Source organism: Triticum urartu, chromosome 2A (genome assembly GCF_056163025.1).
Source record: "Triticum urartu cultivar PI428250 chromosome 2A, HENAU_Tu73, whole genome shotgun sequence".
NCBI classification, from domain to species: Eukaryota; Viridiplantae; Streptophyta; class Magnoliopsida; order Poales; family Poaceae; genus Triticum; species Triticum urartu.
In genome coordinates, this window is record NC_141874.1 from 31,227,403 (window position 1) to 31,248,569 (window position 21,167).

A 21,167-nucleotide genomic window follows, 5' to 3' on the forward strand; every position below is an offset into this window, starting at 1 on the left:
TCCCGCTCCCGCATCACCAAAACTTCTATGTCGGTGGAGCAGGTGCCATCGCGGGTACCGCACAGGGCCATCACGCAGTCCACCTCAAACAGCTCCGGCCAAGGGTCACACCGGCTTTCAGTCAAATGGTAGAGCTGCTCCGGTATAAGTGTCCTCCTTGAACTAAGCATGCAAATTAAAGCCGTATTAACGCCTGTAAACTCTTAGGCTTCCACCCATCCGTTTTATCTCCCCAAAAAACTGACACCCTGCCGATCTAGTAGCATATAAACTCTTGCTCACTTTCTCCTAGCTCAACATTGCACAGCACCTCCGTATTCTGCCTTCCTGTAGAAGGTGAGTTTTCTTTTCTTCTTCTATATCTTATGCCCGATATATAGATAGCCCAATAGTACTACTTACATACTAGTGTTCTTCTTCAATGGTTTGCTTTGTCGTCTTTTCAGCTGCCTTACCGATCGAGCATCTGGCAATCCATCACTCCCTCAGACCATATGCTGGACAGCAGTGGCGCGACCGTCCTCGACGACCTGCCGGAGTCCATCATCATCTGGGAGATCCTTGTCCGGCTGCCCCCCAAGGACACGCTCCGCTGCCGCGCTGTCCGCAAGTCGTGGCGCCGTGCAACCTCTACACGCGACTTCCTTCTCGCCCACCACCTCCACCAGCCGTCGCTCCCCGTCATCAAACACTCGCGAGACGTTGCTGCATTACTTGATGACCCTCGTCTCTTGGAGTTCGCCGCAATGGGTGACACCCATCGCTTGAACGTCCCTGCATTATTTGATGACCCTCACCACGTCGTCTTCCGCGATGAAGGCGCCGGCAATCGGAAGCTTTGGCCCGTCCTCCGTTATGCTACGCCTTGTAGGGAGTTCACAGGGCTCCAGGTCCATGCTTCGCGAGATGGCCTTCTCGTCTTCTCCAACACGATTGGCCACGCCAGCGACAGGATCTTCTACGTCTGCAACCCTACCACTCGCCAGTTTGCTCCTCTTCCGCAACTATTCGAACCTGGACGGCAAGGTTTCACCACTAGCATATCTGGCCTCTACCTGCACCAGCCATCCCACGAGTACCGGGTCCTATACTTCTGCCGTGTCCTCCCAGCAAACTGGATTGATTCCGTGGCGGCTGATTTCTACATCATGACAGTAGGGTCAGACGAGCCAAGAAGATTCATAGGACAGCCGCCTCCATCGTCTCCACCTTCGATAGGACACGCGTTGCTCAAGGGGCTGCCTTGTTCCAACTTGAGCGCACCAACCTTCCACCATGGCAGCCTGCATTGGGACCTCGGGCGGTACCACCGGAAGTACACCGACAAGCACGATATAATGGTGTTTGACACCACGGTCGAGACGTTTCGGTGGATGCGCCGCCCCGCCGAGGCCCCACTGGGACTCTGGACATCGTTGTCGGAGATGAAGGGCGCACTTGCTTTGTTTAGTGCCAGTGACGGTGTCATCATAGATGTCTTTGTGATGCAGGACTACAAGGAGGAGGTCTGGGTTTTACGACACCGGATTAACTTGTCGGCTGCCATGACAGCATTGCCGCAATTCGACTTGACAATGGGTGTGGTCAACGAGCGTGAGTTTCTCATCGAAGCTTCCCGGGCGTCTGCTGCACTGTGACATTGGTGGTAAGGTTCTAGGAGTCGTGGACGAAGACGGCCACCGCATACATATCACTACGTATTCGCTCAAAGAGAGCATTGTGCCGCTTGCTTTGTTTGAGGAGCAGAAAGGACATGGTGCGAGTGATGAGCCCCGTCCATTCTTCCTCGTGATGTAGTTAGTACCTTCCGATGCATTGTGATTATCGTGTGCCATACTTTGGTGTTTATTATCGTACGTGTGCTGTACTTCTGAATTATGATCCTATTGAATTATTGTACACTAGTGGTTGGGGCCCATGATTGCGGCCTCATGAGCGTTCTGTTGTGCTAAGTTGTCTAGGCATATTGGGGGTTCCTATGTTGTGCTAAGTTGTCTATGCACATTGATCACACTTTATTTTAAAAATCGTTCAAAAAAGAGCAAGCATAACATTTTAATCCACAAGAATTTGTTCATACACTTACAAGCCTGCGCAACATTTTTCCTCAACAAAAAGTCTACATAGGGGAACACCATAAGCCTTTTTTTCGCTGGCAAACACCATAAACTTTAAAGATGACAAAGTTAACGGCTGCGCAATTGGTAAAATAGAAAGGGATAGGAAACCTGAGCAATCCTTGACATGTTCTAGTTTGTATCCCTGTAGAGGTGAGCTACAATTAAAACGACGAGCTATTTCAGGCAGGTCTTTCGAGTGATGTCTCGCAATTTATTCACATCAACAAGGTGGCCCTCAGAAGCCGCCGGCGTTAGTTTGTCCTTAGTGAGTTCATATAAAAGAGAGAATTACCTTATGAAGATGTGAATTGCAATCTCCCCTAATAATAAAGCAAATAGTGCTTCTGCCCGTACGTCGTCGGCACTTTTGCAGAAAAGTACCTGCAGTTTGTTAAAATCAACCCGCCGTCCATCTTTTAGTCGGGCTGAACCTTTTTTGGCATTTTTGCAGAAAACCCCCTAATGTTTTAGGTAATAAACCCGCCGTCCATATTTAAGTCGGGCTGAACCCTTTTTTGGCATTTTCGCAGAAAACTCCCTGATGTTTTAGGTAATAAACCCGCCGTCCATATTTAAGTCAGCCGAACCGTTTTTTCATTTTAACAAAACAAACCCTGTGCTTTTGGTTAATCAATCCGGAGTTTATTTAAAATAAAATTATCCATATCTTTTAAACAGTAACTTTGATTTTAACATGTTATATATGAAATTTGCTTAGAAAAATGTGTAGAATCTAAATATGATGTTATTTTTAGCTATTTAATATTTCTAAAAAAATATTTTTCATGCAAAATTAATCTGTAGTGCGTAGTCCGTTTTTTGGTACCGGTGGCGATCCGGATTGTAAATGAACACCCACTAAAACCAATTTGAGAGAAGAAAACATCGATAACCACGCACGCACACGTCCAAAACACCTCACGGAAAAAATAACATATTTCTCATTTTATTCCAAGCGAGTGCGCGCGCGCTCGAGGGGGGAAGAGAGACGCTTTAGTACTGACCATATTCAAACGTGCTTTCGTGTGTGAGTACTGAGGCCACCGTCGCCAACACAACGTCCTGCCATGTGAAAATAAAGGACGTGGACCTATTAGGGTCTTGAGTCATGGTTATTGGGTTAAGAGTGTGTGTTACTTTCTCGCCGTTGCAACGCACGGGCACTTTTGCTAGTAAAAATTAAAGCTTGATGGTCAACTTAATGGTAAAACGACAAACATTTCTCGGCAACTCAAGTACCTGCCTACAAATTATAAATTTTGATCAAACTAAAGTCAATGGAACCTTAAGTTCCCTCAAGCATGTTTTTTATTGGAGTTGAAATTCAAGCACAAAGTCACACAATGAAGTCTGCCCTGTTTGATCTTTTTTTTCCGACAAAGGGTGGATTAACTCAAAATGTAGCATCAAGAGGATACAAACACGATAAGCACACACTCGGCCTCTGCATAGCTAGGATGCACACAGCCAACACAAACTCACGCACAAAAAACATGCCGGCAATTAACAAAGTCATATAGGACCAAAACTATGTGTAGGCGATGAAAAAGCCCCAAAGCGATCAGGTCCGCAATGGGAAAACTAGAAAAAATGTCCGTATCTGCACCATTCATCTCATGACACCACACAGACGATGAGATTCTTTAACAGCAGCCCTGTTTGATGATCCACCTAATCCGTAAGAATTTCCCCTATGGAAGCCCTTTGAATCATAGGATTGGGGCCACCAAATTCTGCCCTATCGCATCATGGTCGATTCAATTTTGTACCACGAATACACCACGATTTCATGAACAACAGAGGACCATGTAGGAACTACGATATTTTACTAAAATTGGCTCTGTGTACACATTAATCGTAAGCTAACGACCCACCATTACATTTAACCAGTAGCGGAGGTAGAGGGTAGACAGGGTGGGCCACGGCCCACCCTAAGATTGGAAAATGGCCTTTTTACCATAGGAAAAAAGCTAAAAAATAAAAGAAAACAATAAAATTATATGTATAACTGCACTATTGGCCCACCCTGGCCCAGTAGGCTAGGTCCGCCACTGCATTTAACTCCAGTAATGAAGCATTGTAGAGTGCACATTTAAACCGTAATAGGACCGTGCCATCTATTAGCGTTGGTAAGTAAGCTACTATCCGAAGGTGAGATAGCCAATCCCCCTCCCCCCCCCCCCCCACCGCGTCGTCTCCTCTAAGGCGATTCGGGGGCAACCCTAGCGCCACCATCGCGCTCTCTCCCCTCTCTCCCTCACCTCTGCCGGTGCCAGAAGGGCTCCCGACGCTCGCGCGCGACCCTGGTGAAGGTGGCAGCGGGGGATCTGGCGCCTCCTTGGGTGGAGGGCCACGGCTCCCGGGGCGGCGGCCCCGACCGGTGGCGCGCGCCGTTGGCCTGGGCGGCGGGCGGCACCGACGGGTATTGGTGGGCGGCCTTCAAGGCTGCACGGGCAACATGGTGGTTGCGGACGCCGGTGGTGCGGCGGCGCCTCGCTGGCCATCGGACCACCTTGGAGAAGCTTCGGTGGCACCCGAACTGCCATGTTCTGTGCCGGCGTCGGTCCCCGGCGGCTGCACACGCCATATCTTGGTGATTGCTTGCCGAATCTGGCATTTGGTTGAGGTTCTGGGGGAAACCCCTGGCCAGCACGGTGCCCCCTCCCCCCCCCCCCCCCCCCCCCCGTAAAGTCGATGCCGTTGGCGCCGAACCCCTTCTTGGAGGCTTTGGGGTGGTCCCTCTCCCTTTCGCCTCCCCCGGACTATCAGCATCCCGTCATTAATTGGATATGAGTAGCCACAGATGTTGCCTAGACGGTGGCTTCAGACTTACTGTTGTATTTCTTTGTAAGGTCTTTTGTGAATAATTAATAAAGTGGTTGCAAGCATCGCCTAGATGCAGAGGCCGGGGGCCTTCCTCCTTTTCAAAAAAAAATCTCCTCCTTGCCGACCTTGACAAATCGTTGCGCGTAACCACATTTTTCATTGACGAGATGGAGGTGGGGGAGGAGTTGACTGTACCACGACGGGGGGAGAATGGGGCCGGTGATGGCGGCATTGCTCAGACTGAGCCGTTGGCGGCACAGAAAACCATGGACAGTCAGACCAGGGGAGCAACGGCCGCCATAGATCATGAGAAAGAAACGAGACCAAGATTTTACCCTCGCAAACAAAAAAGAAAAGAAACGGCACCAAGATGAAGCATGGATTAGGTTTCGAGTACCGCGAGGGCTACAACGGCAAGGCTGGAGATATTAACATGGGCGAGGTGGTAACTGGTAAGTCCTTCCATTGAGGCCTTGTGGGGCCATGATTTCGGAACTTCCTTTCACAAGTGGTTGATTAGGATCGTATGGCTCACACATTCTCTGTCGAGCGAAACTTACGTGCGGGGCTGCAGACGAACGACGATGTACAAAGCGATTTCACACGACGCACCATCACAACCGTGGACTCCCTCTTTAGGAGTAGAGGAGATAGAAGGGTCTCCCGTACTTGTCCTAAAAATGGTAAGGCACAAAATATACAAGAGTGTGTTCTTGTAGATTGGTTTATTGTTGTGTACACTTGCTGTTTCGTAAGCCTCTTATGTAGCCAATCTACAAGTGTACACAACAAGTGATCTATATATTCGGCCCTCCTGATCGCATATCACTGCCACGTCTCTCAACAATTGGCCGTCAATGTGGCAGTGCAGCAGCCGGTGGCGAGGAAACCTGATGAGCAGCTCACGTTGGTTGAGTACAACCATCCTGCAGGCATAACGGCTCTCGCTTGAGTCATGCTGCGAGGTGAGGTGTGCACTCGCCGTGATAAGTGAATCCGGTACATCAAGGCCCAGACCCCCGCCTCGTAGTCCTGCATCACCCAAACTTCTCTATCAGTGCGGCTGGTGCCATCACACGTGCCGCACAAGGCAAGGGCGCCGTCGACCTCGAACAGAAACAGCCATGGGCCTGGCTGGGCAGGACGGCGCATCCAGCGGAATGTCTCATTCATCGTGTACTCGTTTCGAAAGCTATTATGTCTTCAATCTCCGTGACGTTGCCGTCAGGTTCTTCATCCGGCCGTGACAGTATACCCAGTGCAGGCTGCCACGCTGCATAACTGGTGGTGGATCACGGTTACGGGAGAAACATGGTACGTGCTCATAAAGTAACACATATTCCATTGAACATCTCCCGTGGTTCGGTGCCTCCCGATCGACGTACAAATTGGTCTCGGGCGTGGTGCCGCCACAGGATGGCTGCAGGCCAAAGCGACACGATTTCTCCGGTCTTCCTCATTGGAGATCTATATGGATTGGCGTCCCTGGATGTCTACATCGGAAGATTCCGGTCGCGCGAGCTCGCATTATCAGCCATCATGGCTTCAAGGGGTGCGGCGCGAAACTTCGCTTTATTATTTAGTCATGGGACATGTCTAAGTCAAGATTTCCAAGGCAATGATAAAGGCAAAGAAAGTCATGGCGGCTGTGATTGGAGGTGTTAAAGCATTGGCGGAAGGTTTATTGGATGCGTTGAAGATTGTGTGCTAGGTGCTTGGTGACTTGCAACAGCGACCTCGGCAAGCGGGGGCGGCAACACTGAAGGATTGCAAATTTGGTAGTGCTCCTCGAGTACCGAGTTTCGATTCCCAGGGTGAAATCCCAAGGTCTAGCCTTTACTGGTTGTCCTGGCAATGACTTTGTTGAAGGCATTGTTTTTGTGTGAATTCAGACTTTCAACAGGGTGAAAACTCAAGATCTTCGATCGGGTAACGGCAACGCATGTGCATTGTTTCCTTCTTGAAGGCGTTGCTTTTGAAGAACTTCTTTTGTAATCCGAGTGTTGTTTTCGGTGGTGGTTAGAGTGTTGTTGTTGCTAGTGATTGATCACTATGGCAGGGTCTTTTTTCTTCAGTTCTCTTTATTTTCTTTTTTGGCTGTGTGTATCCCTGATGTCTTTGGACATCTTGTTGGTACAAAAGCCAGGTATAATTGGTATCTTTGTGATATTAATATATTCCCTTTGTCAGAAAAAAATTCCATTGAACATGTCCGAAGAGGGAGATGTGCTTGTCAGCTGCTATGGCCAGCTGTTGCATTGTGACAGAAGAGGCAATTTGGTGGCTAACTTCAAGTATGATGATGACCTGCCAGTGGTTCTTCCTCATAGGCTCAAAGAGAGTCTTGTTCAGCATACATTTTTCCAAAACATTGAGGAGGACTGATTCCTATCGGCACTTTGAGATCTCATTATGCCATGTAAAATGTAAGTAAGTTCTTATTTACTTTGTGGATATTTAATTCCTGATACTTGAACTGGATATGATAGAATCAGTAAGCAGCACATGTATATACATATTCTCTTGATCTCTTAAGATTTTGAAACAAAACAGTATTAGATTAGCGAAAGCGTTCCTACTCTCTTGGAGGAGAGCTGCGGATGTTTATTTATATGTTGGCAAAACACCTTGCCGTGAGGTACAAGAGAAAGATTAGGAATCCTATTTGATTACAAGTAGGAATAGAATCGGGAGAGGAAGAAAGAGACAGTTGAGATTACAAGTACTACTCAAACTCTAACACCCTTCCTTAATCTAAACTATCCCATGTTAAGATTTCTCTTGAACTCTTCAAAGAGCTTAACCGGCAAGGCTTTAGTGAACCCATCTGCTACTTGATCCTTGGATGGAATGAACCTTATGTCCAACTTCTTCTCTGCCACTCTTTCCCGCACAAAATGAAAATCAAATTCAATATGTTTAGTCCTTCCATGAAAAATTGGATTAGCAGAGAGATAGGTGGCCCAAATTATCACACCATAAACATGGAACACGACGTTGCTTAATTCCCAATTCATCAAGCAACGATTCCACCCAAATGGTTTCAGCAGTAGCATTTGCTAATGATTTGTACTCAGCCTCTGTACTTGACCTTGACATTGTAGCTTGTTTTATAGCACTCCAGGAAACAAGGTTTGAACCAAAGAATACCAGAGATCCTCCAGTTGACTTTCTGTCATCGATACATCCTGCCCAGTCAGCATCAGAGAAAGCACTAACAAGTGAAGAACTAGAACGTCTGAACTGAAGTCCCAAACTCGCAGTGTGCTTAATATATCGTACAATCCTGTTGACAGCTGACCAATGAGTAGAAGTAGGAGCATGCAGGTATTGACAAACCTTGTTTACAGCAAATGATATTTCTGGTCTTGTCAAAGTCAAGTATTGTAGAGCTCCAACAGTGCTTCTATATTTTGTGCTTTCCTCTTCCTTAAGTGGTTCTCCTTCATGTGCTGAAAGTTGTTCTGAAGAAGACAATGGTGTGGGTGAAGGCTTGCAATCCTTCATTCCCATACGAGTTAGAAGTTCAGTAGCATATTTTTCTTGACTCAACATTATGCCATCTTAAACTTTCTTAACTTCAATGCCTAGGAAGAAATGTAAATCACCAAGATCCTTCAAGGCAAATTCTGAACTTAAATCATGCAAGAGAGCATTAGTGGCATTTTGTGAGGAGCTTGCAACTATGATATCATCAACATAAATTAGCACAAACATGACAGTATTTGCTTTTCTATAAATGAAGAGAGACGTGTCAGCCTTAGATGCAAAAAAAACCAAGATACTTCAATGTAAGCTCAGCCTTGAGAACCATGCTCTAGGAGACTGTTTCAGACCATAAAGAGCTTTGTCAAGTTTGCAAACATAGTGTGGTGCTTGTTGATTTTCATGCCCTGATGGTTGCCTCATATAGACCTCCTCTTCCAGAACACCATGCAAAAACGCGTTCTAAACATCTAGCTGTCTAAGACTCCATCCCCTGGAAACAACAATGGCTAGCACAAGTCTTATGGTAGAAGCTTTCACAATAGGACTAAAAAGTATCCTCATAATCAATACCATAACGTTGCTTAAATCATTTTGCAACTAGACGTGCCTTGTATCTATCAATAGAGCCATCTGCTTTTCTCTTAATTCTATAAACCCACTTGCAATCAATGATATTTTTACCTCTTTGGCTTGGCACCAAATGCCATGTTTTATTCTTCATGAGAGCACCATATTCTTCATCCATAACCTTTTTTCACTTAGGATCTCCAAGTGCATCACTCAATTTTGCTGGTTCACCTGAAATACACAACATGCCATATGGTATAGTGCCATCCTTCCTTATTTCTGGATTTCTAATACCTTTTTGTAAAGGGTCATAACCCTTGAAGTAGTGGCAAGTTGTTGTTGTGGTTGCACAGAAAATGGCACAATCTGACTAACCACAGAAGATCCAGACGATCCTTCCACTTGTGCAGACTAGGTAGACGCAGAAGATCATGTGGTCATTGGTGTGGTGGATCATGAGATGAAGCTATCCTGGGCTGCAAGATTTCTGTCCGCAGAAGATCCTACTACTGCTGTCGGATGCATGCGCGTAGAGGCGCCCATTGGCTGCATGCCCTCGGTCACTGCCAAGCCTGTCGCTGTCCTGGGATGCACGCGCGTGGCCAGCGTACTCCCGCCCACGAAGTAGGTCGCTGTTGTCACCTGTTCGGCCGACCGCTGCTTCTATTGGGCGAGCGATCCGAGGCGGATCCGCGTGAGCGATCCGAGGCAGTCAGGCTCACGAGTGTAGTAGGCGCCGCCAGATCATCCTCGTTGTCTGCGCCAGCCTCTTCTTCCCCATTCACATGAAATAACGCTCGATTTTCATGATTTTGTTCATTTTGAACCAAATTTTCTTCAGGTACCTGTATGGCGGATCTGGGCCCCAGGCCACCAGGGCCCAGGCCCGGGACGTGCCTTTTTCTTTTAGTTATTACCTAGCCATGTTTTCTAAATGGGCCCGGGGCTTAGCTCAAAACACAGCCAGGGCCCAGGCTCTCAATCTTCACACTTGTGCGCAGGGCGCACGACGCAGCCCAGCTCGCCCCCGACGCGCAGACCTAGTCACGTCCTGACTCCTCGTCCCCTGCTCGCATGCGCCCTCCGGCCTCCCCTGCTCGTGACGGCCGCCGGTGACTCTGCAGCTCGGCCGCGCCCTCCGCCGCTCATCCTCCTGGCCTGCTCCGCTGCTCGTGCCGTCGCCCATCCCGCCGTCCGGCCGTCCCCTGCTGCCCTGCTCCGCCACTCGCCGTATCGCCTGATCTGCTGGCTCCTGCTCTCCGCCACACGCATGACTGCTCTCTTCTGCCTAGGATTGGTAAGTGGCTAGGCACACCAAGACTATAACTTGCTGTTTTCTGAACATTTTTTATCTGCTAGACTGCTGTAATGTTTGGATTTGCTACTACTGTACTATAGTACTGCTTATGGTTCACTGCTGCTGTCAAACATTCAATTTCACTTGAATTGTATTCGAATGTGAATGTTGTTGTTGTTACTGTTAATATCAATTTCATTTCATTTTGTAGAAATAAAAGATGAAGAGATAATTTTCATCTGTGACCGCAACAGAAGTGTCTACACCCGATGTGGTCGATGATGGGGAGCAAGGGCTGGCGGCGGTGGTGCGCGAGCATGAAGTCGCGGGTGGAGGTGGCGTGGCACCACGACTTGCAGACGGCGCGACAGCGGAGGACATCCTTTGATGGCAGGCGCACGAGTATCTCTTCAACTACGATCGCCTCACGCAGATCTTCGAAGACGGTGGCGCCGCGGCGGTCGGGCATGGTGGCGCCGCGGTGGTTGCTCTGCTGAGGTGGTGCTCTGCTTGAATGCTTGATCGACTTCAAATACTACTAGTGTGGAAGAGGGAGTTGGGAGGCCGGGAGAGATGATCAGACGGCCAATTAATCGCCGGAAGCTCAAAAGGACGCATCGTTTCATGTTCAGCGCCTCGGCTTCCTCCCGATGCTGATCATGCAATCCCCAAGCTATGTTATTGCCGTTGCATGGACTTCAACCGTGTTCATTTTATTTCAGGGAGCATACTCAATCATTTTCCTTTTTGAGAAAAACATAAGCATCAAATTCACGTGTTGCACCTAGGGACAAAAACGAACGGAACTTTTTTTTACTCACGCTATCCACTATATAGGGCCTAATATGTTTTTCGAACTTTAACCACATGTTAGAGCAATAATATATGACATGCAAGTTACACAAAGCATGCCGCCAAATTCATAGTACGTTGAAAGCAGATTCCAATAATAGATGGGTCGCTTTGATGTGGTGGTGCTCTGCTTCAATGCTAATCGACTTCAAATACTACTACGGATGGGGAGCCGTGAGGGTTTTCGGGGGAGACGATGAGACGGCCAATTAATGGCGGGAAGGAAGCTCAAAAGGTATCATTGAGTCATGCTCCATGCCTCGGCTCCCGATGCTAACCAATAGCCTAGAAATTAAGATTATATATTGTCTATCATTGCAATCTCAGATGCAAGCACCCTAATAAAAATTGAGACAAAGCTCTAGCTTGTAACTCTGCAACAAACTGTAATTTTTTAACAGAATATCAGTAGGAGAAGTTTTAATAGATATTCAACAAGGATGTTCAAATAAAATTTTAATCAAGAAGCACCCTGAATATGTATGACAAATATACATCAACATTTTCATAATCTTCTTGTCTTGCTCCAAGTCTGCATTTTCAGTACTAAACTAAATTGCTAATAGAACAGAAGTTGGAGATGTTTTAATACACTGGAGCCTACAGACCATTGACAATTTGAAGGTTGATATTCATCATTGTGAGGAGATTTCAAAACTACAGATTGCAGAGAGAGAGAGAGAGAGAGAGAGAGAGAGAGAGAGAGAGAGACGAACTGCTTATCAAGAAAGAAAACCGTGTAGACCAATACACAAGTACTCCCTCCATTCCCAGATATAAGCCTTTTCTAGAGATTCCAACAAGTAACTACATACGGAGCAAAATGAGTGAATCTCCACTCTCAAATATATCTACATATATCCGTATGTTGTGGTCCATTTGAAATGTCTAAAAAGACTTATATTTAAAAACGGAGAGAGTAGAAAGATTATTCGTCCCAGCAGATAGTAGTGGCTAAAATGGCGCAGGAGTTCACTGGGATGTAGCAGATGATGGGAGTGAGAATAACCTTGTGGAGCACCCAATTTAAATGGGAATACATCGGTCGCTTGTGGAGATCGTGGGGAGAGGAAGTGAAGAGTCCATCAATGACTTGCAGCAGAAGGGTTTTGTGCTTTTTAGTTGAACAGTTTAACTGATAAGATAAGCGCGTGGGCCATTTGGTTAGTGTCAGCAAGCTAAAAACTACTGAAGAATAACGGGATTAAATCACCTACATATCGAGAAGCTTAGTCAGACAGTGAAGTAAATGCGGCTCTGTTAACCTGGGGAAGACGTGGATAAAACCGGGTTCCTGGCCAACTATGATGGCAGTGGAGCAGAGCAACATCGCCGGTGGCCAAAGGGCAGAGCAGAGCAACGGCGTCGGTGGCCAAAGGGCGGATGGCCTGCGTCCGAACTGCACTTGGAGGCTTGGAGCAGCGGAAGGGCGTGCGCCCAACCCGATAGTGTTGTTCCTCGACGACCTGGGGCAGTAGTAACTGAACCGCGCCCAGTCTGCGTCCCAGCGCCCAGGAGACGTCGTACCGGCGGCTGCCGGTCGGCTGAAACAGATGGCGGACAGTGGGGCAGCGCACGATGGTGGACGGGTGGCGCGAGCAAGCGAGGGGGGTGGCCAGGGCGCAGTGAGCACCGGTGCTGGCTTGGAGGTGACAGCAGGATTCGACACGGTGGAGGAGAAAGCGGTGGAGGCGCGGGGCGGGCATGGCGTGGTGAGCGTCGGAGTTGTGCTGGAGGTGGGTGGGATCCGATCCTGCAGGAGGGCCGGCGATCGGGATGCGGTGGAGGAGGAGGTGGTGGAGGCGGTCCGGCGGAGGAGGAAGCGGTGGAGGCGCGGGGCGGCCATGTCGTAGTGAGCACCGCCATTGGGCTGAGGGTGGGCGGGATTCGATCTTGTGGGAGGGCCAGCGGCCGTGGGGGATACAGGATGAGCGGCCGCGGGTGAGGGAAAAAGCATTTTTTTTTCATTCCCTTGATCGTAGGGGAATAAGACTGATGGAGTGATTTTATAAACTGAATACTGATATGGCACATTGCTTACGTGCACAGTGTGAATGATGAGAGGATATGAAGAAGTGGAGAGCAACTTCTTAAGAATGATAGATTTATGTGTGGTTAACCTAAAAAAATAACCTCCACGTGTTTATTTTTTGAGGGGACCCTTCAAAGTAGGCACGTGCAGTGGGTAGGTTGGACCCGTCAGTGTACAACGAATTGTTTGACGAAATGCAGTTATACCCCTCTCTGTGTATGTACGAACACGGAGCAGGTAGCACCCATTTCCCAGTCGTCATTAGAGCACCACAGCCCTCGCAAAAAAAAATAAAAAAATAGAGCACCACAGCCTGCTCGTCTATGTACCCAGGAGAGGAAGAAAGGCGAATAAATTTTTTCTTTTACCGAACCGGGCCGTCGGCCTTTGTTTCTTTATGTTGGTGTTTGATTCCAAGTGATACCTGCATAACTCAAATAAGACCCAAACATGCCACTTTTAGTGGGAATCATTTTTCGGTCAGTCGTGTACTTTGAAGGGTCTTATTTGACCCAGTGTAATAGCGTCTTCTGTTCCTACTAAAAAAACCTAGTGTCTGCTGTTTGCATTATACCTAGCCATCCGTCGGGCCGGGCCGGGCTTCGGGTGGGCCTAACCAAGCCCAAAGCAAAAAATCTAGGCCCAGGCCTGGCCTGGGCAGGCCATCGGGCCTAGAATCCATGCCCAAGCCCGACCCATCAGCAAAAAAGCCCGTCGGACCTTAGGCCGGGCCTCTTCACTAAATTGTAACTATGGCAGGACCGGGCTCGACCCGGCCTGATCTTCGGGCTCAAAATCTAGGCCCCGGCCTGGCCGTGGGCAAGACCTGGTCGGGCTGGTCGGGCCGGGTATCCCATGGTCAGGTATAGTTGGCATTAAGAAAAATGTTGTTTGCGCTTGCTTATCTGCCACCCATCAAAAAGGAAACATATCTCGTAACAAGATTAGCCACTTTCTAGAAACAAATAATAATATGAAATAGTGCCAGCATAGGATATGTATGTAATGACTATCTAAGTTAAGGACCTAATTACACTACAAGAAATATGTCAACTTGTGACCACCACTATTGGTCACTGAATGGTCACAAATTTCCATTTATGACCTTTTTGTGACCAAAAACATAAGGTCAAAATCTGGCCGTCGTAAACTGACTATAGCGACCTTTCTTCTGGAATGGTCGCAAACGTTTATGACAAAAATAAGCCTATTGTTCTGTTTTGGTCACTAGCAACCTCCCCAGTCCACGTAGGCATCCAGCGTGGCAAGCTGATGTGGCACAAGATTCAGCCCGGTCCAATTCAGTTTTCTACATGGGCCTAGCCCATTAATTCAGCATTTCTATATTTTTTCTGTCAATTTTTGGTCGACTTCATGGGCCTGGCCCAACATTGCAGCCTTTTTTATTATTGGGCCTTGGCCTTTTCATCTAAATAATTTTAATTTCCTTTTTTTATTAAATGGGTCCATCAGTCAGATGGGTCCCAGTTGTCAGGTTTGGGTCTGGTAAGTGAGTCCCATCTATCAGGCTCATATTCTTCATATTTCAACTAGTATTTAACTTGGCAGAAAAAAGCACACATTATACTTCAAATAAGAGCAACCAGATCACGTTGCCAATACATATGACCATGTGTAATACAGTACTTTACAAGATCTACATGTGTAACGAGCTCTACAAGTGTGATACAATACTGCTTTACAAGAAAATGACGACATGCCGGACTCGCTGGACAACCATAGTGAAGGCTGGGAACAAACAAAACGGCAACATGGCTTCCTCTGTCAGGGCCGCCGGTGCTGCTCCTTCCCCGCCGCCGCCGCACAGGTGAATTTCCTGCACAAGTGAAATTGGACTGAATCTGTAAACTTGTTTATACTCCTGGACTGTGTTTGGAACAAATTTGGAGTACAAGGAAACCAAAACAATATCTGGACTGTGTTTGGACTAAATTTGGAGTACTCCTGGACTGAATTTGGACTGAATTTAACTGAAACAATGATCAAGACAACGAATAGTACACAAAACAGGATAGTCCAGAACCATATGTGATGGACCGTACCCCAAAAATAAAGGACTTGGGTGGGTGCTGCAAGCAGAATCAAAACAGTTACATATATCCCTAAGTATTGTTATATGTTAAAAAACTGCCAACATGACCTGTTAGGCTATTCCATTGTTTTCCAATTGGTTTCAACAAAGTGCTGTGATGTATGTGTCTTAACATAACTCCCAAGAAATGTTCACAACCTGAATTAACTACACTTTTTCTCAAGTGAACACAGCAGTAGTTTAATCAACAAAACCATACTTTACTATAGAATGTATCTTCTGAATGCATAACAGGATATGTAGAGAGAGAGAGATTGCCTTGGCAACAACAGATGGTGCGCATCCTTGCCGGACCGGAGCAGCTTGTCCCTGGCCCTCCCCACAGGATGGTACCAAACTGCACACACACCAAGCAAGAGAGCACGCATCAGATCATATGAGAAAATGAACAAAAAATAGAGAGCACGCAAATTTTAAGCTCTGTTTACTGCAGAAATCAAGCATAGGCAGTAGTACTGCTAGTGTTTCTTTCTGTTGGTTGTGTTGGACATGCAACTCAATTTCTGTTTGTTTCAGACTAGCAGACCAACATATATACATGTAAATTGAACTACTACTGCTACTGCTCAGTACATCAGTATCAAAGAGTGGACTTCGGCTACCATATATACATGTACTAATAAACTACTGTACTAGTAAAAGAGGGAACACAAAAGGCAAAAATTGGAATAGCAGAGCAGAAGCATGGAAGAGGGACAGTTGATCTCTTGGCTAACAGCTAACAGCTAAAATCCTCTGGGCTATGACTTCAACCAGGACAGTTGATCTCTTGGCTAATAGCTAACAACAAAGAAGTGCCCATACAGCCAATTTACTGCCCTATAATGATTATAAGAACTAGAAATAAAAGATATATCATAGTACTGAACAGTTGAGCAGTTGCAGATCCATCTAATCATGTGGAAAGTCAGTGAGCAGTTGCAGATCCACCATTGCCACCATCTAGTCACGAGGATTGGAGTCCTCCTCAGTCTTGACACTGAGCTTTTGCTTCCCCATGACCTGCAGATAGGTCACCAACATAAACCATTTGAAATGATTAAACAAGTGCACTGGAAGCAATCTAGATCAGCATACAAACATCCATCTTCGGCAACACTTGAAGCGTAACTACTAAAACAATTATGAACCTGAGATAAGTCGAAGAATCTTACAAGGATAAAATAAGTTACATAAATTCATCAAAATAAAACACTACATCTCTGTTTCTAAACCAGAGATCCAAGAGAAGAACTATAACAGATGTAGTTCTCTGCCTCAACATGCTGTAATAATATTATCTCTGTTGATCCATGTCCATCTGGGTTAATATGAAATGTAAAAAAATTGAATGAGCCAACTTGGTACATCATTACAAATGATTACTTGCTAAGAGAAACAAGTCAGAAAACAAAGCTGCATATAACCACCTAAATATTATGGTCAAGTACTAATTATCAAACTGGCATATCCACTTGTCTGCTACTCCCTATGTCATCAAATGCAAGACATTTTAGGTCACTTCACAGATTTAGTAGTTTGTAAGTAGAAGAATAGAAATTTGAAGAGAAAAATGGTGGATACGCACTGAGATCACGACACATAACAGGTGTTCAAATCAATGGAAAGCAAATGTATTTTGGATATGGTACCATCCCTCTCTCGGAATAATCAGAGCCCAAAATTCCACATGTTGATCGATTGATATGCCAAACAGGGGGATCGGCCGAGGGGCTCACCGCGGTGCGGATGACGAGCTCAGGGAGGCCGGAGACGTCGGAGCAGTGAGGGCGACGTGGATCGACGGGGGAAGGCCCGCGGCGGACGACGGGGAAGAAGCTCGGATCCAGCGATGTGGGGGCGCCCAGCTTGAACTGGTGGCCGTAGTCGATGCAGAGGGGAGCTGCGGAGCTCGTGGACACCTTCCCATGTCGCGGATCCGGCGATGTGGTGGGTGAGGAGGTGCGGATCGACGAGATCCACCCATCATCATCACCCTTCTCGAGGTTCTTGACGCTTGGGTGATGCGGATGCGGTGCTGCGCCTCCTGCGGGTGACGCGGATGCGGTGCTGCGCCTCCTGCGGGCCCTTGAAGCCGGCCTTGCCGGCCTTCATCGACGGCGGGCCCTTGGAGGGGAGGGGACCTCTAGCCAGGCAGGGGAGGGGAGGGGAGGGGAGGTGGCCCCAGCGGCGGAGTGGATGCGGTCGCCAGCGGGAGGAGGTGGCCGTGGAGGAGGTGGTCACCACGGTCGAATGGATCTGGGATGTAGGGAGAGGGGAGAAGGAGAGGGTAGGGGCGCCGGCTGTGGAGTAGAGGGCAGGGGGGGCGGTGGGGGCGGCGGGTCATCGATGGTGGCGGTGGGGGCGGCGGCAGATCGAGATCGGGGAGGGGGCGGCGGCGAGGAGATGGGGACGAGGGAGGAAGGGGGCGACGTGGGGATCTGAGCTAGGGTTTGGCCTGCGGGTGGGGGTATCTCCTTTTCTTTTCTTCTCTTTTTTCTTTTTTCTGTAGATAGATTGATGGATGGATGTGGGATGGAGATATGGATGGATGGACGCCATGTCATCAATCCGTGGACAGAGTTACGATTGGTTCAGAAAATCAGTGATGTAAAATAGTTTTAAAATACTAAAAATAGAGGGATTTTATGAAGTAGCTATCAAAAATATTTTGCAAAAGGGTACCACACAAACTTTCACTAGAGTTAGACCACATTTTATGGATTAGGACCAATTTGTATGCATTTTTCATATTTCTAGCTATTTTTAATCATTTTTTGAGTGGCAAAAATGTTTTTTTTGTGAAGAACCAACCAAATAATTGTTGCAAAATTGGACCTAATCAATTTTATAAAATATTAGTCCATATTAAATGCACAATTGACCAAATGGTTGGGTGTAAAAAGTTTTGATCCACCTCTCTTGAAAAAGACAAATTCCCGCCGGTTCAGCTGGAAGCGGGTCAAATTTGAACTGCAGTTGCCTCATAGTTTGCTCTTTATTTTTTCCAAAAATCATTTCTAGGTACATAAGTATCTATTTAATAAGAGAAACACCAAAAAAATTCCAAGATTCAACCACTAGCTAGGAACGGTCAAGCCCGCCGTTTTGACCGCATTTTGAAACAGGCATAAAAAATTCAAAAAAAAATCAAAAAATTGGAAAACCTTCGCATTGTGTCATTATATGTGACCAAGTTTTCAGGAAAAATAATAAACTTGTAATACGGAAATTATTTTAGAAAAGTGTTCTCAGAAATGAGCTGTCATGAGTGAAGATTAATGGCTTTCAAGCCAAATGATCAATCTTATGGCCACATTCATGGCATAGTTTGTTCAAATAATCTCATATTATGCACAAGGGTGCATATTGGAATTCCAAACAATGTTACCTAAGGGAGTTTTCACTTTCTTTGCACGGAAAATTAATTTTCCATTTTCCAAGTGCCCAAAAGGAGGTTTTTTGTGAAGGACCTCCAAAATAATTGTTGCAAAATTGGACCAAATCATTTTTCTAAAATACTAGGACATATTTAATGCACAATTGACAAAATGGTTGGGTGTAAAAAGTTTTGATCCACCTCTCGTGAAAAAGACAAATTTCCCTCGATTCAGTTGGAAGCGGGTCAAATTTGAACTGCAGGTGCCTCATAGTTTGCTATTTATTTTTTCCAAAAATCATTTCTAGGTACATAAGTATCTATTTAATTAGAGAGACACCAAAAAAAATTCAAGATTCAACCACTAGCTAGGAACGGTCATTCCCGCCGTTTTGACCGTATTTTGAAATGGGCATAAAAAATTCAAAAAAAATCAAAAAATTGGGAAACCTTCGCATTGTGTCATCATATGTGGCCAAGTTCCTAGGAAAAATAACAAACTTGTAAGACGGTAATTATTATAAAAAAGTGTTCTTAGAAACGAGCTATCATGTGTGGAGATCAATGGCTTTCAAGCCAAATGATCAATCTTATGGCCACATCCATGGCATAGTTTGTTTAAATGATCTCATATTGTGCACAAGGGTGCATATTGGAATGGCAAACAATGTTGCCTAAGGAAGTTGTCACTTTCTTTGGACGAAAAAACCATTTTTCCTTTTTTGAGTGCCCAAAAGGAGGTTTTTTTGTGAAGGACCTACCAAATAATTGTTGCAAAATTGGACCAAATCATTTTTCTAAAATACTAGTCCATATTTAATGCACAATTGACCAAATGGTTGGGTGTAAAAAGTTTTGATCCACCTCTCATGAAAAAGACAAATTTCCACCGATTCAGCTGGAAGCGGGTCAAATTTGAACTGTAGCTATGTTGTAGTTTGCTCTTTATTTTTTTCAAAAATCATTTCTAGGTACATAAGTATCTATTTAATCATAGAAACACCAAAAAAGTTCCAAGATTCAACCACTAGCTAGGAACGGTCATTCCCGCCGTTTTGACCGCATTTTGAAACGGGCATAAAAAATTAAAAAAAAATCAAAAAATTGGGAAACCTTCGCATTGTGTCATTATATGTGGCCAAGTTCCTAGAAAAATAACAAACTTGTAATACGGCAATTATTTTAAAAAAGTGTTCTCAGAAACGAGCTATCACGTGTGGAGATCAATGGTTTCAAGCCAAATGATCAATCTTATGGCCACATCCATGGCATAGTTTGTTCAAATGATCTCATATTGTGCACAAGGGTGCATATTGGAATGGCAAACAATGTTGCCTAAGTAAGTTTTCATTTTCTTTGGACGAAAAAACCATTTTCCATTTTTGAGTGCCCAAAAGGAGGTTTTTTTGTGTGAAGGACCTACCAAATAATTATTGCAAAATTTGACCAAATCATTTTTCTAAAATACTACGACATATTTAATGTACAATTGACAAGTTGATTGGGTGTAAAATATTTTTACCCACCTCTCGTGAAAAAGACAAATTTTCGCCGATTTAGTTGGAAGCGGGTCAAATTTGAACTGCAGCTGCCTCATAGTTTGCTATTTATTTTTTTCAAAAATCATTTCTAGTTACATAAGTACCTATTTAATCATAAATACATGGTTTGGTGGCGATACGTCGAGGTTTGGGTGGTGGCCGAGGGCCCCAACTCTAGAGCGCGTAAACTCGCATGCCCGCCGCGTGGTCACCGCGTGACCGTGGTGTTGCCATGTGTTCTGGGCGGCCTAGGCATGTCTAATGGGTTGGGAACTCCCCAGGTAGGTGCTAGGAAGAAAATTACAACATAAGATTCTCACGAGGAGACCGATCGATGTTCAAACATGAATTAGCAGCCAAGTGTTTGATTAGCGGTACGAGAAATGTACATGGCTAATGGGCGTGAGTTTTGGCTGAGGATGATCAGTTACTAAGGAGACCGTCTTCACAAATTTTCAGCTCAAAAGGAGGAGCCTAGGTGGTACTTGCTTTGCGAACTACCACACTGGACATGACTACGAATGTTGAAGCTCGGCTCAAAATAATAAATGGATTGAGCTGGCATTTGGTGGAGGATGGTTATTTGGGCATAGGAAAGCACTGTAGAAAATGGATACTATTTGGACATGCCAAAGTGGTACTTCCTTCACAATGCTTTTCTATGGACAAAAACTTGGGAAAACTAGTGAGAGAGATTGGATAAATGAAATGAGCTCAAAATTGGTGTAGGTAAGTTATTTAGGTATGGTCATGCGCTGGTAAATTTTCAGATCATTTGGGTAAGCCTAGCTAGTACTTACTTCACAAAGCTTCTCTCGAGGTAGAAACTTTGGAAATTTCCCGAGAAAGATTTACTAGGAAAATTGAGCTGAATATTATCATGTGGCAATGATTTGGGTATGGAAGAGTGCCCGAAAAGTTTGAGGATAATAGGAGGGGTCTATATGACACTTGCTTTGCAACGTGCCAATT

The 21,167-nt window shown here is 45.8% G+C and overlaps 2 protein-coding genes across 2 annotated transcripts; one reads left to right on the top strand and one right to left on the bottom strand.

Moving 5' to 3' along the window:
- Positions 1–494: 494 nt before the first annotated feature.
- Positions 495–7,331, top strand: LOC147983225 (uncharacterized). Its single transcript, XM_087540670.1, has 2 exons — positions 495–1,505; positions 7,137–7,331. The coding sequence occupies exons 1-2, from the start codon at positions 495–497 to the stop codon at positions 7,329–7,331; spliced, it is 1,206 nt and encodes a 401-aa protein (XP_087396796.1).
- Positions 7,332–11,634: 4,303 nt separating this feature from the next.
- LOC125540753 (uncharacterized) lies at positions 11,635–13,108 on the bottom strand. Its single transcript, XM_048704323.2, has one exon. The coding sequence runs from the start codon at positions 13,106–13,108 to the stop codon at positions 12,365–12,367; it is 744 nt and encodes a 247-aa protein (XP_048560280.2). The 3' UTR covers positions 11,635–12,364.
- Positions 13,109–21,167: the final 8,059 nt, after the last annotated feature.

Coding starts and splice junctions, on each gene's coding strand:
- LOC147983225 (XM_087540670.1), top strand. CDS start 495: ATGCTGGACAGCAGTGGCGCGACCGTCCTCGACGACCTGCCGGAGTCC. Junction 1,506..7,136: donor TGCAGGACTACAAGGAGGAG/GTCTGGGTTTTA, acceptor TCCCTTTGTCAG/AAAAAAATTCCATTGAACAT.
- LOC125540753 (XM_048704323.2), bottom strand. CDS start 13,108: ATGCTTTTTCCCTCACCCGCGGCCGCTCATCCTGTATCCCCCACGGCC.